This window comes from Brienomyrus brachyistius, chromosome 1, assembly GCF_023856365.1.
Source record: "Brienomyrus brachyistius isolate T26 chromosome 1, BBRACH_0.4, whole genome shotgun sequence".
Classification (NCBI taxonomy): Eukaryota; Metazoa; Chordata; class Actinopteri; order Osteoglossiformes; family Mormyridae; genus Brienomyrus; species Brienomyrus brachyistius.
Genome location: NC_064533.1, coordinates 24,137,891 through 24,157,338, shown reverse-complemented (window position 1 = coordinate 24,157,338; position 19,448 = coordinate 24,137,891). Strand labels below are relative to the sequence as shown.

General features: G+C 42.0%; 1 protein-coding gene across 1 annotated transcript in view; it reads right to left on the bottom strand.

Moving 5' to 3' along the window:
- Positions 1 to 361: 361 nt before the first annotated feature.
- plcd1a (phospholipase C, delta 1a) overlaps positions 362 to 19,448 on the bottom strand; it is a 28,978-nt gene continuing 9,891 nt past the window's right edge. The window contains exons 3-15 of the mRNA XM_048970920.1: positions 15,160 to 15,388; positions 14,203 to 14,332; positions 12,766 to 12,994; positions 12,426 to 12,627; positions 12,045 to 12,189; positions 11,795 to 11,947; positions 10,344 to 10,484; positions 9,303 to 9,459; positions 6,779 to 6,895; positions 4,919 to 5,097; positions 4,258 to 4,393; positions 2,713 to 2,862; positions 362 to 1,052 (exon numbers count right to left, since the gene is read on the bottom strand). Of these exons, the coding sequence (XP_048826877.1) occupies positions 961 to 1,052; positions 2,713 to 2,862; positions 4,258 to 4,393; positions 4,919 to 5,097; positions 6,779 to 6,895; positions 9,303 to 9,459; positions 10,344 to 10,484; positions 11,795 to 11,947; positions 12,045 to 12,189; positions 12,426 to 12,627; positions 12,766 to 12,994; positions 14,203 to 14,332; positions 15,160 to 15,388 (2,060 nt within the window). The 3' untranslated portion in view covers positions 362 to 960. The remainder of the gene's footprint in view (positions 1,053 to 2,712; positions 2,863 to 4,257; positions 4,394 to 4,918; positions 5,098 to 6,778; positions 6,896 to 9,302; positions 9,460 to 10,343; positions 10,485 to 11,794; positions 11,948 to 12,044; positions 12,190 to 12,425; positions 12,628 to 12,765; positions 12,995 to 14,202; positions 14,333 to 15,159; positions 15,389 to 19,448) is intronic.

Sequence of the window (19,448 nt, the reverse complement as noted above, 5' to 3'; positions counted from 1 at the left end):
TATAAAGTAACCAAAACAAATGGACTCTGGTCAGTTCAAATATCGAGAAAGATTCCACTGAGGGGGAAACGGTCAACTGAAGGAACTGCCGGCATTGTGAAAGGGAATTCACAGCCGTTCTTAACTTCAGTTTGTAAAGCAGCCGGGGGAAGGTGGCTCAGGGGGCAGCCTCATACCTCCAGGGTTGGGGGTTTGAATCTGTCCCTCTGAGTCTGTGTGGAGTTTGTTTGCTCACCAGGTACGCTGTTACTCCCCAAGTCCAAAGACACATGCCCTGCCATGGACTGGCATCCTATCTATGGTGTCCCCCAGCCTTGCTGCCTGCGAGACACTTCAAGCCATCTCGTGACTCTGACCAGAATAAGCAGACGGTTCCACTTTATTGTAATTTACAAACAACCCATCAGAACTGAACACAATTGAAATATAATAAAGTACAATTGATTTTAAATGTCTGACAATGCAGTGCTATATATTTGTATATGAAATTAGAACCATTTACAGACTACAAACCGCATCTTAAATATTGATTAGAATAAATATGCTAATGAAGTCCCTGCAAGTGGGCAGTGGTGGCTTAATGGTTAGGGAATCACACTTGTGATCTGATTGCAGGTTCAAATCCCCAACTAACAAGACACCACTGAGGTACCCTGAACAAGGTACCGGCCCCAAGCACTGCTCCCCGGGTGATGAATTAAGTGCCCCCTGCTATGTCACATTGTCACATATGGGTTAAATGCAGAGGACACATTTCATTATTGTGCAGTGTGTGCTGTGGTGTGTCAACAATGACAACTCACCACTAAATTCAAAGAAAATGACAGACACTTAACCTGGAGTCCCACATCCAACTTGTTAAAAAAAGGAAGAAAATCGGCAGCCCAATTTTACAGAACTGCGATAATAGTGGCCTTTGTTGGGTACATGATAAGGTGCAAATGCTTCCGAAGGTGGCTTCTACTCGGAGGTCATGGTCATGATGTGCACGAAGAGTCCAGCTGAAGGGATTAAATTTCCCCTTTTGTTGTACAGAGGAATGTGCCGGTACCCTAAGGAAACAGGAAGATACTTTCAACCAGTGTGTTCCATGGATTATTTGTGTTGCTAGGCGACGGTCTCACCCATGGCAGCAGCTTTACACTTCATCCTGTCATGCAGTGGAATATTTACCATGGGAGTTGGACAGCTACCTCTACCTGTCTTGTTCTGGAAGGCTGTGGTTGCCGATCAATCTCCATATGCCAGGGATCTCCGCCCAGTCCTCGGGGACCCCCAAACACCCCACATTTTTGCTCCCTCCCAGCTCCCAACAGTTCTTGATTGTTTGGCCCATTCTAGATTGTTTGATTCAGGTTTGCTGGGAAAGAGCAAAAATGTTCACTGTCTGGACTGGGCAGATACATTTTATCTAGGGCTTGAAGGGTATGTTGAACAGCAAAAATTACTATGCCCCTCCCCCACAGAGTCAGCAAAATGCATGGCTTGGCAAACAATTTGTAAGGGGGGGTCGGGGGGGGGGGGCAAACTGACTCAGCAACATTTATCGTAAGTCCAGGGCTGAAATTTAATCTCAGTCCAACCCTGCTGCTTCATACAATTAATAGTATATTTGGAGTATGACATATACAAAAGTTCATGGTTTGGATTGTATCATGAAGCAAAAAATGGTGGGGGGAGAGAAATGTAGCTTTCTTTTTCATTTATTACTTAACACTAAAAGCAAGGAATTTACACACAACTGCTTTGTCTATATCTCGTCACTGTAACTCTTTTCTTTTATCGTCTTCCGTGTTGTTACGCTGAGATTACGGCTTATATCTCTCATGATATCAACATAGCCAAAGTTGTTTTTTTGATATCACAAAACAACAGAAGTTGTAACTAGACACATGCAAACAGAGTTTGTCAGCAGAGAAGAAAGCAGATTCCACCAGAAAGGGTTAATGCCATTAAATCCACTCAGTATTTTTTTATTGCATTCCCACCAAAGATCAAAAATCCCCCCCCCCCCCCCCCCATGTGCTACACACAAGGGAGGAATTCTCTCCGCCATTGTGAAAAATTAATTTCAAGCCTTGAATGCATGTCCTTTTTGGACTTCAGTAGGATAAAGATTTAGGGAATTATTGCTTCAAAAATCAGCTTTTAAAAAAATGTATTTCACACTCTTATGGTTAAACTTTGCAATTAATCTGCAGTTCACATGCGTGCCGAACCGGGGGGGATCAGTACAGATCCCGAGTCAACAACGGTCCGTTACACCACTAATGATAATAGTAGTGTGTGTCTGTGTGTGTGTGTTTGTTTGTGTGTGTGTGTGTGCGTGCGTGTGGATTAGGTTTATATTCCTGCGTGGGGACCAAATGTCCCCCACAATGTAATAAAAACCAAATTTTTTGATGCTTTGGGGACCATTTTTGGGTCCCCACAAACATCAGTGAATGCAGTCAAAAAAGCAAAAATGTGAAACCCCTCTGGTGAGGTATGGAAGAAATCTAAGATGTTTTGGCCTCGTCCTTTACCATCGCTTAGACTTTCTGCCTAGTGCTTTGAGGGCTAAATGACAAAAAAAGCTAAACACTGGGATAAATGTGCCGGCCATCTCTGAGTATCTAACTTGGCTGGTGGCTCCCAGAGAAGCTCACTGTGACCATAAGGCTCTGCAGCTGAAGGTGATGTGACCAGGGTGAGACCCCCTGCTGTACTCACCCTTCTGTATGCTGGTGAACGGCAGAGTGTACTGTCCGATGAAGTCGTTGTTGGTCGCGGTGTCGTAGTCCTCCACCTCGAAGCGCACCAGAGTCAGCTCCGGGACGTGGATAATGAACTTGAACTTCTCATTCCACATGGGGTTGAAACCTGCATGGATGTTTAGAAGTTTGCTTGTGATTCCTGAGGAGCTTCACAGGTGGTTTGTAGATGCTGTGTCTGTAGGGAGCTTTGCTATCGTATGGATGACTGTACTGTAACACCACACGTATGTATCCGGACTAACTTCCCACTCTTGGCTAAATCATTTTAGCAGTTTTGGACACAGGCACGAAATCAGTCTGGGGTATACGATGGGGGTGGGGGAGGGGGGGGTGATGAGCTGTCAAGGCTTTGCTTACCACTCGTCAAAAGACTTTGAAATCAGAAGTTGTACATTTTAAACATGTACCATGATTGTTTTTTGTTTAAAATCATAACACAAAAATAAGCAAAGTACAGTTAAATGATAATATACCACATATGTTGTACAAAAGGGGGCGGCATGGTGGTGCAGTGGTTAGCACTGTTGCCTCACACCTCTGGGACCCACGTTCGAGTCTCCGCCTGGGTCACATGTGTGTGGAGTTTGCATGTTCTCCTCATGTCGTCGTGGGGTTTCCTCCGGGTACTCCGGTTTCCCCCCCACAGTCCAAAAAACATGCTGAGGCTGATTGGAGTTGCTAAATTGCCCGTAGGTGTGCATGTGTGAGTAAATGGTGTGTGAGTGTGCCCTGCGATGGGCTGGCCCCCCATCCTGGGTTGTTCCCTGCCTCATGCCCATTGCTTCCGGGATAGGCTCCGGACCCCCCGCGACCCAATAGGATAAGCGGTTTGGAAAATGGATGGATGGATGGATGGATGTTGTACAAAAACAATTTTTAATATTGACACAAAATGTCCCACAAACTTGCTCAGAATAAGCAGTTGTAAGGACGAATATGAAGGACGAATATGAAATATTTTGCTTAGCGTGTTAGCAAGCCACAGTTAGCATGACACAGGACTCTGTAAATTTGCATTAACACTCCTGAGATCAGGAATTTACATGTTTTTTGTAGATCATGATTTATTTGCATTTTTTATTCATTACAGTTCAAGTTGCTTTTATCATCCTATTGGTTATGGTTGCAATTGTGGAAATGCCAGTTTGACAGGCAGATGATGATGATAATTACTGCTATACCTGTGAAGATCTTAAATAGATTAAATATACAAACTGCAACCCTAATGGGATTAAGTGGTTGTAAAATGGATTAATGGATAAACTGATGGATGAGTTTTTAATAAACATGTCTTGAGGCTTGACAGACATGCTTCTGGTTTTCGTTCTACCTGAACTGGTCTTCATTTGATTGGATCGTTGTTACACTAAGTTACAGAAGATATCATACTGCTTCTGTATTTGAAGAGCTTCAGAAAATCTGAGTGGTGTAGATACTCCAGGGTTGGCGGGATTTACCAGCATCTAGGGAACAGGATCATTGTCAGGTGAAGGAGACTTACCGTTATTGTTGATGTAGTGTGTCTTCTTCTCTGCCGTGTCACTGGGCACGCCAAAGATTTGTACCTTCACGAGGGGGTCTACAATGGACCTGGGCTGCTCTTTGTTCAGTTTGGGCAGCTGCTGTGCTGAGATGACCTGCAGGAGCAGAACCTGATTACATACTTGAAAGTGAGCATGAACTGAAGCAGGATGACACACATTACATTGAAGCACCAAGGTCCACCGTTAACATGCAGCAATGTTGGTGCTATGTGGCATTGTTGGTTAGTATGCTACACCAGTGAGATGAAGGTCACCAGTTCAAATCCCAGGTGATTAACCTCTAACTGCTCCAGTGACCATCTGACCCTGCTTTCTCAAAAAATGTATGACATTTTAGATAAAAGAATCACTTAAATCAATAAAATGTAGACATAAATATTTCCTTACTGTGAGTTATTCTGAAGTGACTAAAGGTTACCAACCATGTACGGACAGATGTTTTACTGGAGCATTTCAAGCCAGGTTCAATTCTCAAACATATTACAGCTTGCTCTTTAATGGACTGGCAAGGTTAAAAGGCCCCTAATGACCAGAATGACACTGCAGTGAAGATGAGCAAAGATAACCCTAATTCTAAATGATCCCAAAATAATAACATGAATGTGAAGATTCTGCTACCATCACATGGAAGATCGTGGTCTGCATCCTCAGCTCCGGGGACAGGCCATTGGGGTCAAACCCCGAGTTTTTGTTACGCAGGAAGTTGGGTTTCAGGATGTATCCACAGCGCCCGTTTGGAAGGAAGAGGCCTTGGTTCAGGTCCATCTCGCAGCACGGTGTCTGGAAGTTCAGTGCCACTGTGGACAGGATGGGGCAGAGGATTTTGGTGAGCAGAGAGAGTCTGAACAGAAGATAAATGGCAACAAGCGGCCACACTGAACAGGTCCAACCCCTTGTCAAATCAGCAGATCTGAGGTTTCTCCTGCATGGTTCTTGGTTGTATGATGCTGACCTAGTCGTTGGCTACAAGATGTTATCTCTGAATGATGCAATTCAGCAGAGAGATATGAAAGAATTCAAACACATTAGCTATGTCAGGGTACGCTGTGGAGGCCATCTCTAAGGAGTAGAGAAGATCTAACCCCACCGAAACAACACACTGATCTGGTTCCTTCTCAACTGATGGCCAGGTACATAAACAGCTTGTCAGTTAGGATACAGGAAACCTTAAAGCAGCTGCAGGCATTTTTGACAGTAGATATCCACTCCCTGCATATTGCAGCCATTTTGAATATTTCCCATCAGTCTAAGCTGTAGGGCATGGAAGCTATTGCTTCCTAAAAAGTACTTCTGGGCCTGTTTAAACTTTTGTGACCTAAGAGCCCTGTATGTAGGAGATTATCTTGCTGCTGGGGCTTGAACATTTTTGCAGAGAGTCAGAGAAAAACTGTAAAATCTTGGAGTTCTGAGGTGGGAGGAACCTGCCCAAAAAGACTTACCTTAAGTGAAGTGAAAGGTAATTTGCTGTGAAAAGGTAAGTTTGCACTAAAGTTTTTCTTCTAAAATTCTTTGGGTTTAACCATAATGATGCTGGCTATAACACTATCAAGATGTTTTATAAAGGTGGAAAATGGTCTGATGTCATTTGCTATGATTTTATAATTTAGCTATATTCGGATTAGTTTTACCTAAGGAGATGTAGTTTGTAGTATGTAGTTTGCAAAGTGGTCTGGTGAATTTGGACAGCATAAGAAACGTGAGTAATTTCCCCAAATTACCAAAGATAGCTGAGATTAAAATAATCCCATCTAAAAGTTAATGCTGTAGCGAGTGAGTATCGTAAGCAAATGACGATACAATTTTCAACATTGGGCTATATATCCCGTTAGCATGCTAATGAAACACAACCATACAGTAGCTTACAAATTGGTGTACTGCGCTGCACCTACTGAAAATATTACCGCAGAAGAGGTTTAGGTTGTCACACATTTATACGGAAAAACCAGAACCCATTCAGGCTCCATTTTTAGGGGGTAAATGCTGTTTCTGCCTTAAAAAAATGTGTGCCTTTACATGACCTTATAACCGATATGATAATTCCAACAGGAACTGCTATTATCACAGACGTCCATATTCACTGAAACAAAGATGGCCATTTCACTGCAGAATTTTTACTTTGGAGACTTGCAGTGATTACAGACGTGGAACATTCAGATTGAATTAAAATTATGGACCTCATTGGTAATTGCTTCAATTACATTACGTCCCCAAGTACAACTAATCCCACTCCAATTGCGCCTTTCTGTCAACAAAAGCAGAAAATGCAATAAGGGTGTGTAGACTTCTGATAGCAGCCGAAAGGAATAAATGTGGCTGAATTGAATCTGAGTGGGCTTATCATCTGTCTCTGGCCCATTCCTGAAAGGCCAGGTATGTAGGAAGCTTGTAAGTACAGTACTTATTTTCTCAAGCCATGTGTGATTGATATGCTGTTAAAAGCCGATTGATTTTAGCGGCTGGCTGGGCGAGGCCTGTTACCTATCTGACAGCCGACGTTCCACATGGGCACAGGATTATAATTGGACGAGTCCGTCCTGGAGCCTGCTGGGTAAATCCTGCTCAGCTTGGCTGCATTGTGACGAACAAAGGCGTTGGCTGGAAGACAGGAGAGCAGAATAAACACCCTAACATTAACATTAACATACAGAGGACCTGTGGTTAAGATAATTTTAGTAAGTGTATATTTCTCCAGAAAAAAAAATATATACAGTTTTACATTAGAAAAAAAAGTTGGATAGCTAGATGAACACGGCTTCAGTTTACAAACCTCTGCTCAGGGGCACCTCAGCCATTCCATGTATTTGTTAAATGACATTACCAGCTCACTTAATTTATTAAAGGCGTTAAATGACTCAGTGAGGTATTGATTAGCCAAACTAGATGTGCTAGTGGTTGGGTCAAAAATTTTTGTATGGTTGTTCCTGGGTATCCTGGGGTGAGTTTAAAGAGAGGTTTTGAAAGCTGACACACTTTGACATCATGGTTTTACATCAACATGAAGATCATTTAAAAATCATTTACTCTGACTGCTTAAGACTTTTGCACAGTGCTGTACACACACACACACACACACAAACTATCAAACTATCCAAGGTGGCAACTTTGATGTAACCCTCAATATGAAGACACAACTTTACTGTGAAATATGAAGGGCAAAACACCAGCAAATATGAAAACACACCAATAAATAAGAAATACAAAAACAGTACAACATTAGCAGCACTGAAAATGGATGTACTTACTGATTATCACCTGCTTATTACTGAATGAACAGGCAGCCTGTGAATCAGCTCACAGTCGTAGCTATAGTTAATACTTTAGGAACATCTTTAGGTACCAGATGCAAGCAAAAGATACAAAGAGAAAACGGATGTCATTAGATATGTCTATACGCAGCGAAATCAAAAGACTTTGATGGATGTGAACCTCCCACTGTAAGTTATGAGGATACCGTGAATAATACGGTTTTTCAAATGTCATGGATGACTTGAAGGGGATGAAATATTTTGGTTCATTCACAGATCAGCACAAGTATAAATCACTTGCTTAACCATCATTTATATATTATTGTCTTAATTTCGTCATATAATGGCAGCATTAAGCCATTACTTTGTTCTGGGCTGTAATGTGAACGTTACAGTGCTCTGCCTGTTTTTGTTGTGGTTTGATCTCACATAAATGACTGTGTTTTATAGCTAAATTGCAGATAGATTTGTTTCAACATCCATTAATTTGCTGTTGTGTTCTTATAATCACTCACTAAGTCAGCCACTCCTACGTCCGTTACTCCCGGGAGAACTTGTTTCCTTGCCAAGAAGGATGGAGAAGTTCACACATTTGTGTGTACTGTTTGCGTATTTGTTTGCACTTTTATCGATAGTCTTTGCACTGAGCCTAATCTGCACAAACTTATGCATGCTGAATATATTTATTGTTCCAGTCCCCACACTGTCCCATCTGTTATTGCACCAATTATACTGTTTTGTCCTGTTGTCCCCCATGCACCTGTTCCCTCCCCTGCGACTGTGGCACAAGAATTTCACTTTCACCAAGTTCTATGATGCATGTAAATAAAGTGATCATGATTTAAGAGATTTCTCATTGAAACATATTTAAAGGCACAATATGAAACAAGCCTCCAACTGGAACCATGAAGAAAATTCTCACTCAAATGGAACAATAGACTGACATTTAAGGCACGCCATATTCACACTATTTTGCTTACTTGAGTCTCTTTGTCTCCGTCTTTTATATTTAACTTTTCCAAAGGTAAAGTGCCATGGAAAAAATGGAGTATTTCCTCCTGATGACCGGATTCTCTTTCTGCATGGATATGGAGATTTACAAGTTTTCTGCAGTGGCTTTCACCATCTAAGCCTAAGTTCAATCGTAGCCTATGGTAGATGGAATCTGCTTCCCTCTTACTCTAGACAAATGGCGTTCCCGTGTTTAATTACAACTTTTGTTTTACCGAGATAACTTTTATTTTGTGATTTTGAGAAAACAACTTAGGCTATGTTTAGATCACGAGAAAAATAAGTCGTGATGCAGAGTTGCAGTGAGAAGATACAGACAAAGCAGTGTATGTTCACATGAAAAGAGCATGTTCAAAGTTCCTAAGGATGTACCTTTGCATTAACTATGGTTATGAATATCAGCTGATTGGAAGGCTGCCTGTCCAATCAGCATCAAGAACGTGAGGATCAGTAAATACATACGCTTTCTGTTTTCAGTGCTGCTAATGTTGTAGTGTTTTTGTATTTTCCGGCATGTTTTCATATTTGCTGTTGTGTTTTTGTATTTGCGGTTGTGTTTTTGTATGTGTTGGTGTGTTTTCATATTTGCTGGTGTGTTTTTTATTTACTGTTGTGTTTTTGTATTTGCTGGTGTGTTTTCATATTTGCTGGTGTGTTTTGCCCTTCAGGGTTTCCATAATGAAACTGTGTTCCTGAAAGATAAAAGTGTTTAAGAAGAGCTGTCACAAAGCGACTCATGGCCTCACCTGATGTTTTGCCAAGGTGGTTCGCCTTGCTCTCTTTGAAGGACGCTAACTCGTAGAAACTCTGGTTGTCCCTTGCATACTCGAAACCTTTAAAGTGGACGCTTTTGCAATAGATGACCACATCAGAGAGCTCCTTTGCCAGCTTCATGTTGGATTTCTGGAAATCAATCATGCCTTACTTAAACATCTGACATCACTCAGCCAAGAATCACTTTGAATCTTGAATTTGCTGCAATCATGTTTGTTTATTTTGTGCATATTTGTGTGTGTGTGGTCTAGATTAGGTGGAATTATGGTCTAATTTGGACTTAATAGCAATTGTGGAAAAACCAATATTCAGGTTTTTTTTTTTACTCCACCGTGCCCAGAAAAGTGATAATGTGACGTATTATTCCATTATTCCATGTAACATAATTCCTTTACTATACTGTGGTCTATCTGCACATCTGTATCCCCATTGCATCACCTATTTATTACTAATTCTTTCTTTCACTAATTCTTATATTGCACCCAGGAACACTGGAAGTAGGGGTGCTGAGGGTGCTTCAGCACCCCCTCTGGCTCTTGGTGGTAATGCATTATCTGTAGGGTAGCGAACCCGGGTCGTTAGTTTCATTAAAAAAATAGCACTATGTGTAGCTATATGTTGATGGTTGCTAATTATACAAAAGAACCTCAGTAAAGTCTATTGGTCATTCTGACTTTCAGCATCCTGAGCATGAAACGTCCCCCAACACCTATAACTGCAGCATCTTGTTTTGTAGTGTCTGTCTTATTGCACCATCATTTGTCCCATTGTTCCCCCATGTACCTGTCCCCCACCTTGCAACTGTGGCATAAAAATTTGACCGTTCCTCTGAATACGTGACAGTAAAACTTGAAACTTGAAGACGTGCACAACAAATGGCACGAACACTCAACCAATATGAACAGCATGATTTCCTCTGCTTAGTTCCTTCCTTGTTTTGACCCGGACATCCATTAAGACGTTACATAGTAACAGAAACACACATCCTAGCTTTGGAAGCAGGGCCTACAAACCTTGGGCTTGGACTCCTCCTTCATCTCAGCAGCCTCGTCTTCCTCGGAAACACTACCTTCATCCATCGCGCTGTTGGGGTTGAAGAACACGTCCAACTTGTTCATGCGCTTACCCTTGACCAGGATGCAGCCCTTCAGTTCCTGCCAATGACCAAAGCCAGCAGTGCAGTTAGAATTTCATACTATCTCTGCTGACGTCAATGAACATAAAGCTTCCGGTTAACAAAGATGACCTCCTTTACGCTTCCAAGCGTTACACCAATACCATCCACAAGCACTCAGAAATGTATGTTTTCACCCATAAATAACCAGGTAAATAATCTATCATGGGGTCTCAATAATAAACTAGTATAATAAGCTTTGACTTAGCATATGAGGTGTTTATTATATTATATTGATGCATAACTTATGTGCTGTTATGGCAATGTTCAGCATGAATCTAAAAAACAAAAAAAATCCCATCCATATAAGAGAGGGTCCATTTACAAGTTCGTCACACAACAAGCGTTGCTTATAAGAACGGACCCAAATTGAAACCAGCTGCTCACATTTTTTACATGCTTTGCGGTCAAGCCATTAGATTCATCTCCATTTCACATGACATTTTCCTCACTATTCTTTCCCAGTGTACTGAACGAAACCCTTGTACAAAGAGCGATTTGAAGGCCAATCATGCCAAAGGTGACCACTTGAGATGCCCATGTCAGGTCTCCACTCTACCATTTTGAGCAGCAGCCAGTTAAGTTGTGGTTTTCAGAGGGGCCATCTTACAGCCGATCATGTAAGCAACGATCCTAACTTGGAACCAGCTACTTAAAGATGAAAAATTTGCTCTAATTTGCTCGATTTTTGTTTCAAAGTCAAAAATGAGAAATCGATATACTTATCTCAGTCTAAGTACACAGAAATATCTGCAAAATGGTTTAAAACCAGCTGCACAGAGTTCTTTTCTGTATCTCCAGTGATGGAGGAAGCAGGAGCTACACGTAGATTTACTTTGTGGTTTTCTTGCAATTACTACAAAGCCTGTACACCTTTTCTAATGAAACTATACTCATCCACACTCTACATCTCAGCTACCCAATGAAGGTCTGTCCTGTGATGATCCTCAGTGTATGCATGCATATAAGCTATCCACAGAAACAGAGCAATAAAAAGTTAATAATAGTACCTATAACTATACCTTCTAGGACCAATGAGATGGGTATAAAGGAAAATACACATACAAATTTGCCTAAGATGTCAACAGTGAACCAGTGGATTAAGCATTTACAGTCCCACGGCACTGGATAATACTATTTTCAGGACCAATTATACTGTTTTAAAAGCTTTTTGTATCAACAGAAGGGAAAGTGTTTCTCAGCTAACGTGCAATGTGTCATAAGTAGTTGATTGTAGTAGAATATTCTAGAAGGTGTGGGTCCAAGGCTACTAGGAATGCAGTGTCTCACATGTGGTGAGGGCAGGCTGGCGGGCATCGTGTCTCCCAAGGGCTCCGTCACCAGGGCACTGCCCAGAATATTGATCATGTGATAGGCCATACGTTTCTGCTGCTCGATGGAGCAGTGGTTCTCCAGGGAGAGGATGACTGGGAACTCAGAGACCTGGGGACAAAGACAAGCCAAACAAATGGAGTATTCAGAGATGAATGTCATGATAAATCTCTGTGTGAAGACTGTGCAGTGGACACACTTGACACACCTTGAAGGCGTACTCCTTGATGGCTTTGATGACATCTTTGAAGAGGACTTTAGAGGTGAGAGTATGGCCGTGGTATATGACCGGCTCACCATCGACCCCGTCCCAGCAGTCGAGCTCCACACAGCGGCAGCCCTTCATCAGTGCTCTGAGAAAGATGGCAGCAGTGAGGCCCACAGCCCAACAAACAAGTTGGACTTCCATTGTCCTAACAGATACTAAGAGAAGACATCATCACCAGAAGACAGGACTACGCGACACATGATTCATCAAGAGGACCGGCACCAGCCTTTCGGCATTTCATTGGCTCCCTGACACATGAAGACTGCCCCCCATTTGCCAGGCTCAGAGGTGACACTAACTCTTCAGGTTCGGCATACGTACCGGATGTAGGCCTCGGTGCTGCTGGGCCCCTTCAGCTGATCCTCCATTAGGTAAGTGTTATGGGACGATGAGATGAAGTAATGGTTGAGGGGCTGATTCATGTCTTGATATAAATCCTTGTGCGCAGTATTGAATATCATACCCTCATCTTGCTGCAGGTACATTAGGAAGCCGTCTTTGGTCATGCACTGGTTTTGTTTGGCTGCAGTTCAAAAGAAGAACAGGTTTGAAACTGAATACCACACTGTGGAATTGTACTGCATATTGGCAATGAGCAAACAAGAACAAAGATGGGATACAATCGAGCCCAAGTCAGGGCTGAGTTTTCCAACTCATTCACCTGTCTCGTCCAGCTCATAATTCCTGATCAGCTGGTGAGCATTTTCCAAGGACGCCTGCTCCCGTTGCTCATTCAGCAGGAAGTCAAGCAGGTCTGTGGCACCCATGAGGCCGTCCGTGTGGGCGTATTCATTGTAGATGGTGTCGATCTCCTCCCGGTTGGTCAGTATGCTGTAAAACTTCATGATCTCGGCCCCCTCCAGCGTGCCTGAACCATTGGTGTCGCATTGCTAGGTATCACATCAAAATTTGAGTAATTGTTATAAATGTTTCTCATCCCGGTGCTTGGGGACCCCATCTCCCAGCACACCAGTATCTGGTGTTTGCTGTGCTTGATTGGCCGGGAGCTGGGAGGGAGCCACCATGGGGACTGTCAGGGGCCCCTGAGGACTGGGTATAGACTTTCTATAATGAATATATGTGCCAAAAAGTACCAGCTGTCTCACAATTAACTGCATGCAGATCTGTTATATGTCTAGATATGATTGTATTTAAGGGAAAACACAAAATGGCCGCTAAGTGAAAATCATGCCTGCCTGGGCGTGACTGCGGCTGTCCTTTAATCCTTCGTGAAGCGGACATTTTTACCCGCACTTTGTACATTCCACTTCAGAGATCTCTCTGACTCTGGTATGCACGTTGTTGTGAGGCATATGAAATTTGGTCATAAATGCCTGCATTGGGAACATGAATTTTATTGATGTCAAATTTGTGGAAGGTGACTAACTGAGGTAGTTGCTAAACGAGAGTGGTTGTGTTATATTGATCAAAACGTGTCAGTTTAGCCATTTCGATACCTATACTAGAGTCACCATACAACAACACAATATATCCAAGTACTTGCTGACTAATTTACTGACATAAAACTTTCAGCTAATGAATGCCTCATCATATTCCATCCATCCCATCCATTTTCCATATCTGCTTATCCTATGCAGGGTCGCAGAGCCTATCCTGGGGCACCAAGACAGGGTACCGACCAACTGACGGGTGTGAACACCATTCGCGCACATTACCTGATCAAATAATTTAACTAATTAAAAGTTGCTGGTAAGATTTTGTGGATACATGGACTGACTGGGGTGCCCCTGTGGGGAGGTTTGGGAACTGAAGCGGTGTTCATCTAGCAATCCAACAAAATCAGTAACATTTTGAGGTACAGAAGAAATTCTTGATATTTGTTACCGTTTCCTGGCATATCACATTTTTTTTCTGGACATATTTACATTTACTACCTAGATAAATAGCTTTAAAGATTTTCTTTAACTGCATAAGACTTTTGTACATATTTACATTTACTACCTAGATAAATAGCTTTAAAGATTTTCTTTAACTGCATAAGACTTTTGTACAGTACTGTATATATAAAACTACAGTGTCTTCTAAATGTTATAAATGCTCTATATAATATAATGTGCCGAATGTCTTTCTTCCTCACCTTAAAGATTTGCTCTGCGTAATGGTCGTCCACCTGGATGTTGATCTGCTTGAGAAAGTGTTTGATTTCCTTCAGGTTCATCCTGTTGTCATTGTCCTTGTCTGCTTTGCGCATGCAGGTGAAGATCCAGCTAAACAACTAATGTAAGGATTCTAGCCAAAATCAAGAAAATATAATTAAGAAAATAGCCTTGCGCTACATCAAGGAAGCTCAGTCACGCCATGTAATGGCTGATTGAAAAATGGACCAATCAGCCAAAAAAATATTAGGTTACATAATTTCTCAATGCCCACTATTGGCATTAGGCAAGCTTTGTTACCAGTTTAGGTTCAGCAAAACAATTTTGAACAAGTTTAAATTGACATTTTGAAAGGATTTTTTTAAATATAAATTTTGGTGGCACATCCTCTACATCAGGGGTGTCAAACTCCAGTCCTGGGGGGGCCGGAGCCCTGTTTGGCTTAGTTCTTTCTCTGTTTCACCATAAATGATTCAGCTCAAGAGCTGTGTGGTAATTAGCACAAGGAGTTGAGTCAGGTGTGTTAAATGAGGGGAAACCAAAAACTGTGCAGGGCTCTGGCCCCCCAGGACTGGAGTTTGAGACCCATGCTGTAGATTGTTCATGTTTAACAAACGTTTGGACATCACCTATCACACTTGCTGTGAACTGCTTTTATTCAGAACCATCAAGTGCATACCCTCTATGAAGTCAGAGCCCACTCTCTATTTATGGGCATTACTTATCACAGTGGGTGTTTGTTTTCCCCTGACTCTATAAGTACATACTTCACTCCCCAAATATGGGCATCATCTATCACAGTGGGTGTGACCATTACCCTTGATCCTATAAGGACAGAGTTCACTCTTCATATATGGGCATCTATTATCGTATTGGATATAACCCTGTTTTCCTCAGAGCATATAAAGACAGAAGGGTAGGGGATCATGGAAGGATACTGCTCGCTGCTCTGCTGTCGACTGAAGTGCTGCATCATGTTGACAACCTTCTCAAGGCCTGAGATCCAGTGCGATGCATCCTCTTCTGATCCTGCGACAAGGTCCAGATTCTCCTTCCGGCCTTTGAAGATGATGGAGAAGCAGCGGCCATCAAGCTTCTCCCCCACGAACCGCTGCAGACCCTCCGTCTGCCTGCCGTGCCTCACCGAGTCGACATCGGTGACGGAGACTTGCGATCAGGAAAAAGACAGGAATTACGTCAACTATCTCCTCAGTAAATGTCTGCCCTGTGTTCCTTCACACCTTTTAAAGAATTATATCATGCAATGTCTCGTGGTGACCAATTAATGGATGAACACACAATGCTCTGCAAGCTACAATGACAAAAACACACTCTGAATATCTTAGACAGTTGCATGTTAACATTTAATACATAGTCTGTTATTTTATTATAATAACAGTTATCATTGACCTTTCATGTGATTTAACTGTACATGAAGAGCAAATGTCCAAAAAGTCATGAATATGTTTTTGATAACAATTTCCGGAGTTTTAAAAATTAATATTCTTCGCTGGATTACATGAATGCTGAATGAGTTTTGGTTCGCAATGCTGCAACATATGCTATATGGACAAAAGTACTCGGACATCTGGAGTACAGTCATGCTACAATAGAAAAGGTTCTTCCCCAAACTGTTGTGAGCATAAAATTGTCCACAATGTCCTGGTATGCTGAAGCATTAAGAGTTCCCTTCACTGGAACTAAGGGGCCTAGACCAACCCCTGAAAAACAACCCCACACCATTATCCCTCCTTCACCAAACTTTACAGCTGGCACAATGCAGTCAGTCAGGTAACATTCTCCTGGCATCTGCCAAACCCAGACTCATCTATCAGACTGTCAGACAGAGAAGCCGGATTTGTCACAACACAGAGCATCTCCAGAGTCCACTGGCAGTGTGCTTTACACCACTCCATCCAACACTTGGCATTGTGCTTGATGATGTGAGGTTTGCATGCAGTTGCTTGGCCATGGAAGCCCATTCCATGAAGTTCATGGCACACAGTTTTTTGCTATGGGGAATGCCAGAGGAAGTTTGGAACTCTGCAGTTATTGAGTCAGCAGTGTTTTTTCACACTATGCTCCTAAGCAATCGGCAACCCCACTGTTACTTTATGTGTTCTGCCACTTTGTGACTGAGTTTCTCTTGTTCCTAAATGCTTCTACTTTGCAATAATATCACTTACTGTGGACTGTGGAATATCTAGCGGTGAAGAAATTTCACAAACTGTAGCATCCTATGACAGTACCACACTTGAATTTACTGAGCTCTTCAGAACGACCCATTCTTTCACAGATGTTTGTAAAAGACTGACTGCATGGCTAGGGGCTTGATTTTATACACCTGTGGCAACGGGTCTGAATGAAACACCTGAATTCAATGATTAAGAAGTGTGTCCCAGTACTTTTCTGCATGTACTGTATGCTGAGGAAGCCTGACTTTAGGTCAATGGAGGTCTTGTCTCAAAAGCAACAAAAAATGGACTCAGTATGTTTGCGTTATGCATAAATTGAGGTGTGACGTCAGTGTTCAGGCAGCACGACAAAGGAGTGCATGTTATCTCTGTTCTGCAGTGGCCTGGAAAACGGAGGCCAGCATATTGTTTGCTTACAGAGCAGTGTGATTCAAAGAGCGTGTTTCAGATGCTGCAGTGACTGAAAACCAATCTGGCATTAATTGCAAGCCCTTTTATTAGAGTGACAGCCACTAATCCAGAATGTCAATAGGAGCATGCAAAGCATCTCCTGCTTTTGCAGTGTGCGCATTAAACATGTTCATCCTTTGTATGCACAATAAATAAGAGACTGACCACGATATCTTTCTCTAAAAAAGGAATCAAAGCAAACAGAACCTCCTTCATCACCCTGATCTCTGAACTTGAAAGAGACATGAAATATCAGAGCAGGACCAAATAATATATTCTACTTCCAGCCCTTGACCATATATTGGATCAATGTTTGGAAACTGGGTGGTGGGATATTATCCCTTCAATGGCAAAATTAATTAGCCATTTTAAACCAATTCACTACGCATCTATTTGTTACACCAACAGATTACAACATCTTTGCAAAAAACTTTTACACAAGTCCTTCAGCTACTTTATCTGAATTGTCAGAGACCTCAGCCTGCTATCTTAAAGAGAAGCACCAGCCCAAAGCAGAGAAGGTTATCGATGCCTGCCCTCCCCAGTTTCCACGGACACACCGCCTCGGGACACCAGATGTGCCTCTAAGGAGAGATAATTCCTGGGCTGTGATAAGTGCCGGCTGCCTCTAGCTCTCCACCAATCAGAAAGAGGCTGGAGAGGAAGTAGCTGAGGGGAGTAGTCTGTGATATAAGTCTGCATTTATGTGTGAGAAACAGACATTATCCCCATTTTCCCCACTGATTAACCACCCTATCTTAGAGATGTTGTTGTTTATGTTTCAGTCAAAATCTGGGGTGGTGCTGAGCTAAAGAAATAAGTCATTTTTTTACAGAAAGCTAATGCAAAGTAAGTTTGGCTGATCTAGTCTCCATACTGCTGACTTTGTCATTCCAAGAAGCCAGAAGCAGACAGAAGGAGTTGATTACCAAACTCGCGCTACAGCACCCCCTCTTATCCTCTTATCTTGTCTGTGGCGCCCAGTGAGCCTGCGGGTATCGCAAATTGTGTAGGCTATTGTGAACAGAGACCTTGTCAGGACACAGAAAGGCACGCAAGACAAAAGCAACATATTAGAAACATTCAAATCAGAATGAAAGTGTAATAGTGTTTCCAAGCCCCTGAACAGCAAAAAAGATTGTTTACAATATAAGACTTTAAGTTTTTAACATAGAAATACCTGCAATTTAACAAAACTGAGTGCATATCCATGATTTATTTAGTGCAGCTGGAAGTAATAAACAAATAAACTCATAAGTATCATTATACATAAAATATGTTAATTATAATGAAGAGTCTTCAACAGAAAATAAAAAGAAGAAAAACCATGCAAAACACAATCCCAAAGCACCATAAAATGACAACTGGCCTAATAGAAATATATTCGCAATGTAATATAAGATCTTGGCATGTGACTGTTCATATTCATCCTGAGTGGGGAAGCTACTAATATAGTTCATTCATGAACAGTCAATGTCAAGATTCCTGCATCTGGAGGCAAAGTCGTTGCTGTTAAGTTATTAATCACCACACTGTCTACATACGTAACTACCAACAGATGCTTTAACTGAGAAATGGGAAGGAGAATCACACCATTTAGAAAAAATAACAAGTAAACAAAAATCCCCCTCGACTTTTTGATTCATACTGATACTGAAATACTGATTTGCTTTTGTACTCCAGCCTTTTATCCTATACTGCCTAAGACAGATTCCAGTTCCACTGTGACCATAACCCTAGAGGATGGATGAAAGTTCAAACTCTACAGCTTCAGGTCAATGAAAATTGACGATGTGTTTGGAGATAAGTTAGTCACGGCCATATCGATGGAGACTATGCTAAGCTCTACCTGCCCTTCAGTCTTTCGTCCAGTTATGGCTCCACATTAGCAGTTCACTAGTCAATCAGAAAAGAATAACAGACTACAGATAGCGGCATGCATCAGACAAAATCGGTGGGATGGATGTCCTTTTACAGTAGCAATGCAACGTCAATGAATGGTGATCACCGTTTTGGCATACCCTGGGGTGATGTGTTTCTCTTTGCTTGGATACTACCCATTGTCCACGACTGGCTACACAGAACATGTGCTCTCATGCATCACTACTGCAATGATGCAGAAATAACAACAAAAGACTTTGCAATCATGAATGCTTTTGAAGGAAGACTGTCTGAAAAAGTTCATCCACATTTATATATCAGGTCACATCGAAATTTAAAGATGTGCAGACAACCTGCAATTCATGGGCAGAAACTACAAATAAGCATTTGTGTATTTCCACTCTGTGTATGGGTTTGCTGCATCAAAAACATCCCACGCTTTCAAGGGTTGTGGCATGACTGCACAAACAAGGCTGCAGCGTCAGTTTAAGTATCTGACAGATTGTTCTCGTTGATCTGTTTTACATGCGGCCACCTGAAAGGTAAATTAGATAAGCCAGATCACCTGACCGTGTCTGATTAGATTGTGTGAGGAAACTAGAAGACCTAAAGGAATGTCTGGCAGGACATTCAGTCTCCATACAAAGAAAGCTGGGGTTAGATTCGCGTGCCACCACTCTGAGCTACTTTGCCATTTTCTG